Below are 12,459 nucleotides of genomic sequence, written 5' to 3' on the forward strand. Positions count from 1 at the left end.
AATACAGTGCAAGTCTACTCAACTTATTTTCATATGGTGAACCTGCCATCCCTGTGTCCAGTCGCATGAATCTTCAGGCAAGTCAGCTGCAATTAACCATCGTTGCACTCCACCTTTATACCCTTTCATAGTCAATAGAACAAAACTGCTCACAAAACCGCAGGTGTTGTCTTTCCAAGGTCCTATAAAATCGCAGAAAGATATCTTTACTTGTGTACAAATCCTTTTGGAATAAATCCCAACATACCATTAGTCTTCTAATTGCCTGCATCAGAATATTAACTTTTAGTGACTGGTGTACAAGGATTCCGACATCCCTTACAACATTAACATTTTCCAATCTCTCAACATTAAATAAAACTGTTTTCCTATTTTGTGGGCAACCTCACGTTTTTTCACTTTATATTCATATTCATTCTGAGCCAGGAGATTAAGATGTACGGGATTTACGATGACTTGGTTGCATGGATTCAGAACTCTTTTATTCATAAAAGATTGCGGGACTGTCATATGAGGAAAGATTGAAAAGACTAGGCTTGTATTCACTGGAATTTAGAAGGATGAAAGGGGATCTTATATAAAATTATAAAAGGACTGGACAAGCTAGATGCAGGAAAAATGTTCCCAATGTTGGGGGAGTCCAGAACCAGGGACCACAGTCTTAGAATAAAGGGGAGGCCATTTAAAACTGAGGTGAGAAGGAACTTTTTCACCCAGAGAGTTGGAAATTTGTGGAATTCTCTGCCACCGAGGGCAGTGGAGGCCAAATCACTGGATGAATTTAAGAGAGAGTTAGACAGAGCTCTAGGGCCTAGTGGAATCAAGGGATATGGGAAGAAGGCAGGCACGGGTTACTGATTGTGGATGATCACCATGATTGCAATGAATGGCGGTGCTGGCTCGAAGGGCTGAATGGCCTCCTCCTGCACCTATTTTCTATGTTTCTATGTTTCTAAGACAGAGGGTTGTGGTGGAAGGTATATATTCTGGCTGGAGATCTGTTGCCAGTGGAGTTCCGCAAGCTCCTGTGCTGGAAACCTCTGCTGTTTGTATTACTTGACCTGGACATAAATGTAAATGGGTTGGTGAGTAAGTTTGTTGAGGACACCAAAAATTGGAGGAGTTACAGCAATGAGGAATGCTGTCAGTGGGATATAGACCAGCTGCAGAAATTGCAGATGGAGTTTAACCCGAGCAAGTGTGAGGTGTTGAACTTTGATGAGGTTGAATGCAAGGAGAGAGTATACAGTTAAAGGCAAGTCCTTTAACAGCATTGATGTACAGAAGGATCTTGGAGTCCGCTCATAGCTCACTGAAGGAAGCAGCACAAGTAGATAGGGTGGTATGGTATGGTTGCCTTTATTACTAGGGACATTGAATATGAGAGTCAGGAAGTCAGCTCTGCCGGACTTTGGTAATGCTGCATTTGGAGTATTATCTGCTTTTCTGGTCGCCCCGTTACAAGAAAGACGTGGAGGCTTTGGAGATGGTGCAGAGGAGATTTACCAGAATGCTCCCTTGATTAGAGGGTTTCAGCTACAGGTTGGATACACTTGTTTTCTCTGGAACATCAGAGGCTAAGGGAAGACTTTATAGAGGTATATAAGATTATGAGAGGCATAGATAAGGTAGCCCATCAGAACCTTTTTCCCTGGATGAAAATGTCCAACACTAGAGGGCCCAACTATGTTGTGAGAGACAGAAAGTTTCGGTGGAAATGTGCAGGGCATGTTCTTCACACAGACAGTGATGGGAGCCTGGAACGCATTGCCGGTGGGGGTGTGGAGGCAGATATGGAAGTGGTGTTTGAGGTTTTTTAAGCACGTGGAAGTGCAGGGAATAGAGGGATTTGGATCATGTACAGGCAGATGAGATCAGTTTAACGTCACGGTACCTGCTGATCCCTCTGCTGGCACTAAGGGTGGCATAGACTGCTGTCAGACATTACAGTACACAATGTGAGCCAGGTTATCTGCTGAAATATTTGTTTGTGAAATTGGGCAAGCAAGCAAATAGCCTTGAGTTAGTCTGACCAATGACCTGTCAAAGAACAGCCAAAGTAGGTTGCCTTCACATTTCCCAACATAAAACACTGTATACCAATATTTTTTCTCCACTTAATGAATCAACTAATCTTCCTTTGCATAATAGCTTGTATCCTCACAATCTGTTTTACCACCTCTCTCTTGTTGGCAAACGTCACAGCCATTCACGAACGGTCTGCAAATATGTAGTTTGTTTGCTTCTTTGCAATTAAGCTTGACCTCTGAAGATGGGAAACCACAGAAACCACAGCTATTTCATAGCTTAACTCACATGTCATAGAGCATAGAAACAGGCCCTTTGGTGACCAAAATAGCCCACCTGCCTGTGCTTGGCCATATCCTTCTAAACCTTTCCTATCCATGTACCAGTCCAAATGTCTTTTAAATGTTGTGATAGTACCTGCCTCAACTACCCCCTCTGGCAACTTGTGGTATTTACCTCCCACCCTCTGTGTGAGGAAATAGTTGTCCTCAGGTTCCTATTAAATCTTCCCTTCTCCCTTTAAACCTATGTCCTCTAGTTCTTGATTCCCCCACTCTGGGGAAGATTGTGCATTTACACTATCTATTCCAAATACCATATCTCATGTGATAGAAGTCCCAAAAAATTCAGGAGAGTCGGTTTCCAACTTAGAAGTTCTTTAATGCCCACTAAAACTGAGTTTAATAGTAATTTGTCAATTTAACTCCAGATACAAGTCAGTACACGACAGACTCCAGGCATGAAATTGTGTTAGAAGTGGATGGGATTAAACAGGGCTGTAGAGTTGACAGTCTTCTCCATTTACAAATCCAAACCTTACAATTGCTGCCTTGAATAACTCAGTGAAAGTATTTCAAGCATGCGTCGAGTCTCTCCTTACCACTGTGAAGTTCTGAAAGTATTAATGCTAGCTTCATCAACTTGTTATTCATTTTACTCATTTTCATTAGTTGGTACATCTCTATGAAGAATTTGCAATAGATACAGCTGACTGCAGGACACCCAAGAATAAAGCACATGGACAACCTTGCTTGCATGGTCTGGTTTGTACGTCAACTTTCATGTTGGTCAGGCCTTTCTGAGTGAGGGGATGCTTGTGTTTGCATTTCCTGCTGACTGCCCAGTGATTCATTCATTCCATTCACAAGGATCTAAAGGAGCTTCTGGAACACTTTGGTGCCTTCATTAATTGGAAATATTTCCATTTCATTAACTCATAGCTGACTTGCAACAACAGAGGATCTGTTTTTTGTTGAAATCCTGCCATCTTTCCAAACACTACTTTTAACCATTGTATATAATCCTCTCTATCAGCAGGTGTTCTTGCTGTTGTTGAATCTTTTACCCCTGGAGGATGCCAAATGATGATGGGAAAGAAATACACCAACTAAAGTTGAGTAAAAGTTAGTCTTTATTAATACTCAAACCATTTAAAGTACAGGCATTCTATCATTCCTTACAACTCTTATTATGTGACACACTGTTCTAGCTTGCTACTTGTTGCATAAATTCACAATTCTGCAGGTATGGACTCGGATACTACTGTATGAGGTAAACTGGCTAAATTCATCTCAGTAGTTTGCAGTCTTCTCTGGGTTCCAAATGTGGACACCTCCTTGTACAAGTTATTCTTGGGTTGTTGTTCTCCATGTGCTTGATGCTCCTACTTTCATAGATTTACTCCTGCTCTTCCTGAATGCTGAGAACCCTTATTTCTCAATCAAAAAGGTGAACACAGTTACTTCCCCATATGGATTCACAAAATGCTGGAGTAACTCAGCAGGTCAGGCAGCATCTCAGGAGAGCAGGAATGGGTGACGTTTCGAGTCGAGACACTTCTTCAGACTGATGTCAGGGGGGCGGGATAAAGGAAGGATATAGGTGGAGACAGGAAGATAGAGGGAGAAGGGGGAGGGGAAGAGAGGGATAGAGGAACTATCTAAAGTTGGAGAAGTCAATGTTCATACCGTTGGGCTGCAAGCTGCCCAAGCGAAATATGAGCTGCTGTTCCTCCAATTTCCAGTGAGCCTCACTATGGCACTGGAGGAGGCCCATGACAGAAAGGTCAGACTGGGAATGGGAGGGGGAGTTGAAGTGCTCAGCTACCGGGAGATCAGGTTGGTTAAGGCGGACTGAGCGAAGGTGTTGAGCGAAACGATCGCCGAGCCTGCGTTTGGTTTCGCCGATGTAAAGAAGTTGACATCTAGAGCAGCGGATGCAATAGATGAGGTTGGAGGAGGTGCAGGTGAACCTCTGTCTCACCGGGAAAGACTGTTTCGGTCCTTGGATGGAGTTGAGGGGGAAGGTAAAGGGACAGGTGTTGCATCTCCTACGGTTGCAGGGGAAAGTGCCCGGGGATGAGGTGGTTTGGGTAGGAAGGGATGAGTGGACCAGGGAGTTACGGAGGGAGCAGTCTCTGCGGAATGCAGAAAGGGGAGGGGATGGGAAGATGTGGCCAGTGGTGGGGTCCCGTTGTAGGTGACGGAAATGTTGGCGGATGATTTGTTGGAATCGCTGGCTGGAGGGGTGGAAGGTGAGAACAAGGGGGATTCTGTCCTTGTTACGAATGGGGGGAGGGGGAGCAAGAGCGGAGCTGCGGGATGTAGAAGAGACCCTAGTGAGAGCCTCATCTATAATGGAAGAGGGGAAGCCCCGTTTCCTGAAGAATGAGGACATCTCTGACGCCCTAGTGTGAAACACCTCATCCCAGGCGCAGATGCGGCGTAGACGGAGGAATTGGGAGTAGGGGATAGACTTTTTGCAGGAGACGGGGTGGGAAGAAGTGTAGTCCAGATAGCTGTGCGAATCAGTGGGTTTATTGTAGATGTCAGTCACTAGTCTGTCTCCTGTGATGGAGATGGTGAGGTCCTGCCAGCTTCCCGCATTGGCTTCTCGCATGCCCCTCAGCACTGGAAGGCTCAGTGTCATATTCTCACCCTGATTGCTTCCCTTTGTTTCATGCTGAAGGCACCCCTTAGGGTCTTCATCTACATAAGGGCGGCACGGTGGCGCAACGGTAGAGTTGCTGCCTTACAGCGAATACAGCGCCGGAGACTCAGGTTCGATCCTGACTACCGGGTGCTGTACTGTAAGGAGTTTGTACGTTCTCCCCGTGACCTGCGTGGGTTTTCTCCGAGATCTTCGGTTTCCTCCCACACTCCAAAGACGTACAGGTGTGTAGGTTAATTGACTGGGTAAATGTGAAAATTGTCCCTAGTGTGTGTAGGATAGTGTTAATGTGCGGGGATCGCTGGGCGGCGCGGACTTGGTGGGCCGAAAAGGCATGTTTCCGCGCTGTATGTATGAAATGAAATAAAGCCATACTGCACTGACTCGTCTATGCCAACCGAGTTGCCTAACGGAGCTAGTTCCAATTGCCTGCACTTGGCCCATATCCTTCCAAACCCTCTTTGTCCATGATATATATCTGGTTACACAATTCCTCCATACCAGGCTGAGACCTCATGACTCTGAGATCGTTTATCAAATGGTCAGAGAACAAAGGTAATCTATTCCATTATGTTCTCATCCACACTTAACTGAGTCACCATTCTGACGTCATAAGTTGAATTCCCTTAATATTGCTGTTTGGGTTATTTGGATGTCTGCTCTACCAGTAAAATATTGCTGAGGAAAATTTGAGATAAAAGGAACTGCAGATGCTGGTTTATACAAAAGAGACAATATGCAGGAGTACAGTGGATTAGGCAGCATCTATGGAGAACATGGATAGATGACGTTTTGGGTTGGTGCCCTTCTAACAAAGGGTCCTAGCCGAAATGTCACCTATCCATGTTCTTAAGAGATGCTGTCTGACCTGCTGAGTTACTCCGGCACTTTGTCTTTTTGTTTTACTTATGAAATATTAGCCTTTTCCCACAATGTTTTGTGAAAGCTTAAAATTTGGGCACATGAAACACTATGTTAACAGCACTGTTAGAAAGTTACCTTTTTAGTTAATTTTCTGGTGATAAACCTTTGTGGTGGATTTGGGATTTACTTTAAATTGTAAATGTAACTTCTGAACGTAACACTCTGGTAGAATAATTGAGCGAGTAAGGATAGAAATAAAGAGTTAATGTAGCAATTGTGGTCCAAACCTGTCCTATCCAAGTAACTGTCTAACTGTTTCTTAAATGTTGGGATAATCCCTGCCTCAACTACCTCCTCTGGCAGTTTGTTCCATGATTATATCCACGCACAAGGTCCACCTTGGAGAACACGGATGCTCCGGCCAGGTGGGCATTAAAGTCCTGGATGTGCGGAACCGGGTACCTGTCGGGAACGGTCGCGTCATTTAAGCGCCGATAGTCCCCGCACGGTCGCCAACCCCCGTCCGCCTTGGGGACCAAGTGGAGTGGTGACGCCCACGGGCTATCGGAAGGGCGTACGATGCCCATTGACTCCATCTGACGAAACTCCTCTCGAGCTAGACGGAGCTTATCTGGAGCGAGACGCCGCGCTCGGGCGTGCACGGGTGGGCCGGTGGTGGGGATGTGATGTTGCACCCCGTGCTTGAGAGCGGAGGAGGAGAAGTGGGTTTCCACAATGTCCGGGAAGTCCGCCAGGATGCGCGCGTATGTCGCATCCACGGACGACAGGTGTTCGACGTTGGGGGAGACCGGCCTCAGCGTGCTGGAGTGCACCAGGCGCTGCCGCCTGACATCCACGAGCATGGAATGCGCCCGCAGGAAGTCGGCGCCCAGCAGCGGCTGGGAAACATCGGCAATGATGAACCGCCACGTGAACCAGCTGTCGCCGAAGTTAAGGGCGAGCTGGCAGACCCCGTAAGTGTTGATGGGGCTACCGTTCGCCGCAGTGAGGAGGGGGCCGCGTTTGCCCGTATGGATATCGGCGGTGGAAGGAGGTAGGACGCTCACCTCTGCTCCAGTGTCGACGAGGAACCGACCACCGGTGCGGCGATCCCGGGCGAACACACGATGGATCTGGCCGGCCGCCGAAGGTGCCACTGGACATTACATCCGACCGGGGGCCACAGTTCACTTCGGAACTGTGGTCGGCCATGGCAAGACTCTTGGGTGTCAGCCTACACCACACTACGGCGTACCATCCACAGTCGAACGGGTTGGTGGAACGTTTTCACCGCCAGCTGAAAGCTGCCCTGAAGGCTCGGCTCACGGGCCCAGACTGGGTGGACGCCCTGCCGTGGGTTTTGCTGGGGATCCGCACCGCACCCAAGGAGGACTTGGCCTCCTCCTCAGCCGAGTTGGTGTACGGGGCCCCCTTGACGGTTCCCGGGGAGTTCATCCCACCAGCGCAGGGTCGAGTGGAGCAGCCTTCTGACGCCCTGCAACGTCTTCGGCAGACGGTGGGCAGGCTGGCACCTGTGCCCACGTCACGTCATGGGACATTCCAGCCACACGTCCCTGCCGCTCTGGAGGACTGCCAGTTTGTGTTCCTGCGCAGGGACGCACACCGATCACTTCTCCAGCGGCCGTACGAGGGCCCCTTCCGGGTCCTGCAACACGGCTCGGCCACATTCGTTCTGGACATGGGGGGTCGCAGAGAGACTGTTTCGGTCGCACGGCTGAAGCCGGCACACGTGGACATTGATCGGCCGGTGCCGGTTGCACAGCCCCGCCCGCGCGGTCGCCCCCCGTCCAAGCTACCCCCTCCAGTGTCTGCTACGACCCCTCCACCTGTCGGTCAGTCGCCGGTCCCTGCGCCGGTCATGGTGCGCACCCGGGCTGGTCGCCTCGTGCGCCCTCCTGTCCGTTTTGTACCTCCGGTTCTTGGGGGGGGTCCTGTGGCGGATCAGGCCACTCCTTGGGTCAGCCCCCTCGTTACGTGACGGACAGGCGAAAGGGGTTAAAAGCCAGGCCAAGGGAAGGCGTATCTAATCCCTAGGAGAACTACGCTGTGGGCAGGAGCTCACAGCCTAATAAAAGAATCTAACAAAACACTGCCTGGCATCTTGCCTTTTCTCTGGCCTCCGCCAGGCCACTACACAATAAGCATTTTTAATTGGTGGAATCATAGTCATAGTGTGATACAATGTGAAAACAGGCACTTCGGCCCAACTTGCCCACACCAGCCAACATGTCCCAGCTACACTAGTCCCACCTGCTTGCATTTGATCCATATCCTTCCAAACCTGTCCTATCCAAGTAACTGTCTAACTGTTTCTTAAATGTTGGGATAATCCCTGCCTCAACTACCTCCTCTGGCAGTTTGTTCCATGAACCCACCACCCTTAGAATATGAACTTGAGCCACAAACTAGTGTTAAAAATAGAAGACAAAGAAATGGTAAATAATAACTAGGTACTTACATTCAAATTACAGAAAAATGCTACCTTTTAGGCAAAATTAAGAAATATTTGAAGTTATTACATCTTGGGAATAAACTGTTCTGTTATTGACAAAAATTAGTAAGCCCGACCAGTTTAAATTCCTTCTCTTGCCATACAGCAGTTGTGTAGACAGGGTCGATGTAAATCAATCCGCCAGAAACCAAATAAAATACAATTGATTAGTGACTGGAAGCTGGACTACATATGAGAAAGTTAAGAAAACAGATGATAAAACACATCAGAAAGGCTTGCTTGGGAATTCTGGAAACATTTCTTCTAAGAATAGTTTCAAGCAACTTTGCAATGTAAGTCGTAAAGGGGAATAGATAAACTACATTTATAGAGATTCATGATGGTGAAAATTCTTCACTATTTCCTATTGAAATTCAATAATTTGGCATGCTGGATACAAGGACAGGGGAAGGACTTGAAATGCTTCTTTTTTGGTTTTTTTTTTTCTATGGCCACTTTCATTGATTGGAACTGCATGCTGTCACTTCAGCAAGGAAACATCTACTATCTGTTACCTGTGGAGCTGCATCGCGGTGCAGAAGCAGTGAGTAACATACTGGAAAGAATTATTTTTGAAAAGTGAAGTGCACCATTGCAGTTATTAAAATAGCCCAGCAGATCTGAGTGTACTCATTATAGTTTATTTTATTTTGCAGAAAGAATTTTTTTTTTTTAAACAAAGCAGTGTCATATATAGCTCACCATTTTGCAGGTCATCTATGAAATGCTAGAGATTGATTAGATAAATTTGCAATGGATGTTGTACTCGGGCAGGCATCCAGTGGAGAGCAGAAGAATTCCAGGTCATGAGATGAAACTGCAGGTCAAGTCATCAGCAGTTTTTAAAGGCACAAGCTTCAAGGAGATCTGGAATAGAGAGCAACCAGTACCTAGAACATGGTAGCAATGTTCTCCCTGTAAATGGCTCTAGTGGCAATAATTTAATATAGTCCCTTTCCTGATTATTTGTTTTTTTGCCAGGTGGGTAAAATTAGTGGTGAAGAGTTGAGCACTGGCATTTTAATTGTCAACATTTCCAAGTCATCTCTAACTAATTTATATGTTAGTTAGAGAATAAAGTTCACCCCACTCACTCTATCCCCTCTACATTATGCCATCAACCAAACACAGTTAGATAAAGGAACACTGTTCCTCCTTTGACACTATTTCAATAGCACACTTGCTCCAGATGTACAAGGATACCATGAACAGAAATGTGATATTTCAACATGTCTACACCAGCTGAGATGTGCTGTCTCTGTGCATGATGTCTTTCTCCAACACCCAAACTCAAACACTAGCAGTAGAATATCTGCATTCAATAGACATGTACCATTATTTCTTTTCCCCGATTGCTACCCCTCCCCAATTTCAGGAGCCAGGAGAACTTGGAATGAATCTATATATCCATGAGTTTAGATATCCTAGAAAAACATACCATCTATGGGGGGAAATAGCTTAAAGGTATATTTTTCTATTACTTACCAGGAGATTTACAAGAATGGAGTCCTTCCAATATATTGATGTAGCGATCACCCAGAAAGTCTTCGTAATTAGTTTGGGGGATTTCAATGAGACATTGAGTGGAATCCTTAAAAAGTAGGTTTTTTCCTGAAAATGTTGATGAGCTAAACATCTGAAAGGTGCCTGCCATAGTTCCATTGCGACCATACAGCAGCTGGAATAAAAAGAAAATTGTTGCCGGTGTTGATAGCAAGCACGTCACGTCAAGTCAAAGTCGAGTTTAATGTCACATGCACAAGTGCAGGGAGTTACAGGTGCAATGAAAATCTTGCTACGCCATCTCGAGCACACAGACTCAGGCAATACCGAAAACATACAATTATACGAGACGGTGAAAAGAAAAAAAAATAAAGCAAGACATCAGCATAAAACACAGCAGGAAACAAGTCCATGGAAGTTCTGTTGATGAGGTAGGATTAGGATTGTGCAGGTTAGTTCAAGAACCTGATGAATGTGGTAAAGTAGCTGTTCCTGCCGCTGGTGGGGTGGTTCAGTCCAATACCATGAAAAGGATCCTTAGAGCCCACCTTTACTTAAGCAATCCAAAAAAAAATCTTCCTAGGGGTTAATTGGAAAAAAATCTGCTGAAAATCCAAAACAAGTGCATAAATGGAAATACTCAGCTGGTCAGGCAGCATTTAGGGAAGGAGAAGCATAGTTAATGTTTTTAGGTTAAGGATTCTTCCAGAGATGGAAGATGGTGAAAAGAAGATTGTTGTTTTTAAAGAAGGGGAAGGACGGAGTGGACAATGGGAATGTCTGTGATAAAGTGCAGATGAGGTTGTCAAAGTAAAAATTACTTTCAGTACTGAAGTTGGAGACAGAAGAGAGAAATGATAAGGTTTTGCCTCTTCAACAGTGAAGGAACAAAGGTAGTTATTTACCTGAAACTGATAAATTCAGTACTGAGTACAAAGGCTGTGTTGTGGCCAAATGGAAGATGATGTTTTGTTACTCAACTTTACATTGAATATCATTGAAACAATGTAAGAGGACAGAGGAAGAAAGGTCAAAGTGTGAATGAGATTGAGAATGAAGGTGACAGGTGAGTGGAAGGTCTGGGGTACCACTGTGGACTGAATGGAGGTGTTCTGCAAAGCGATGACTCAACCTTCATTTGCTTTCTGCAAGCTAGAGGAGACGATGAGCACTGAACAAACTGTAAAAAGTGAAAGTGAATTACTGTTGCACGTAGAAGGAGTATTGGGCCATTCAATGGTGAGGAAAGAGCTACAGCAAAAGGGCAGGTGTTAGATCTCATTGCAATGGGAGATGTCATGAGATGGGCATTTGACGGCACTGGGCCTGTACCCGCTGGAGTTTAGAAGGATGAGCGGGGGCTTCATTGAAACTTACCGAATAGTGAAAAGCTTGGATAGAGTGAATGTGATGTTTCCACTGGTGGGAGAGTACAGGACCAGAGGCCATAGCCCCAGAATAAAAGGATGTACCTTTAGAAAGGAGATCAAGAGGAGTTCCTTTAGTCAAGTGGTGGTGAATATGTGGAATTCATTGCCACAAACTGCTGTGGAGGCCAAGTCAGTGGATATGTTTAAGGTGGAGATTGATAGATTCTTGATTAGTAAGGTTGTCAGGGGTTATGGGAAGAAGGCAGCAGAATGGGGTTGAGAGGGAACCGGTGGAGTAGACTTGATGGGCCGAATGGCCCAATTCTGCTCCTATAACTTATGAACTTATGAGTTGGGAAGTGACTGGTAGAGAAGGAAGAATGAACAGAAGTCTCTGAATGAACAGTCCCTTCAGAAAGTGGAAAGGGGAGTGAAGGGGAAAATGTGGAATCCTGGGATAAATAAAGTTCTAACCTATTGTATCGTATTTGATGAAAAAAGGACACTGGTCAGCAATTTTGGCCAGAAATAATGAAGCATGAGTCTAGAATGTTCAAGTCAATATTAGCTAGCTGTCCACTGCAGAGATTGTGAAAGCTGAATTCCATTTGCTTTTCGTGGGCCTGATTAATCTGTAAATCATTGATTGGTGGCACCAACCTCTGGTAATTTCCATTTTGCTCTGATTCCCCAATGGACTTTTCATTTTCTGGAGTTGGACAATCAACAGGTTTACATCCTGTACCACAGCTATCCATGTTAACCCTTTTGTTCCCAGGGGTTTAAGTGGAAAGAGCAAATGACCAACCAACCCGAGCTGATTTTCTATTTCAGTACAATGCCTTTTTGATTAAGTGTCCAATTTAATGATGCAGCTACAAGAGTGAAACAGTTGCCCCTTTTCCGGGGTTATGCCAGTGCCCTTGTGTCCCTTGAGAAAGAACATTAGATGTCCATGAGCACAGTGGGGGGATTTCCGGGACTGCTGGGCACCGCGGGGGATTAACGGTATCCTGAATCAGGACTGTACCATCGTCATTTGATATTTAGTAATAAGAATATTTAGTGGTTTTTGTAATATGGCGGTGGGTGTGTTATTATTTGTTTTGTGGATATTATTATTGTAAATAATTGAATAGATTTAATTTTGATTTTTAAGAAACAGTTTGACTGAACCTTACAGTCACCCACCAGTTGGTCATACAATGTTGGATGTCAGTCTGAATTGATCAC

General features: G+C 45.5%; 1 protein-coding gene across 1 annotated transcript in view; it reads right to left on the reverse strand.

The window, feature by feature from the left end:
• Positions 1-9,170: 9,170 nt before the first annotated feature.
• LOC144599072 (uncharacterized) overlaps positions 9,171-12,459 on the reverse strand; it is a 91,712-nt gene continuing 88,423 nt past the window's right edge. The window contains exons 30-31 of the mRNA XM_078409794.1: positions 9,839-10,031; positions 9,171-9,220 (exon numbers count right to left, since the gene is read on the reverse strand). Coding sequence (XP_078265920.1) covers positions 9,186-9,220; positions 9,839-10,031 — 228 coding nt within the window. The 3' untranslated portion in view covers positions 9,171-9,185. The remainder of the gene's footprint in view (positions 9,221-9,838; positions 10,032-12,459) is intronic.

Source organism: Rhinoraja longicauda, chromosome 13 (assembly GCF_053455715.1).
Source record: "Rhinoraja longicauda isolate Sanriku21f chromosome 13, sRhiLon1.1, whole genome shotgun sequence".
NCBI classification, from domain to species: Eukaryota; Metazoa; Chordata; class Chondrichthyes; order Rajiformes; family Arhynchobatidae; genus Rhinoraja; species Rhinoraja longicauda.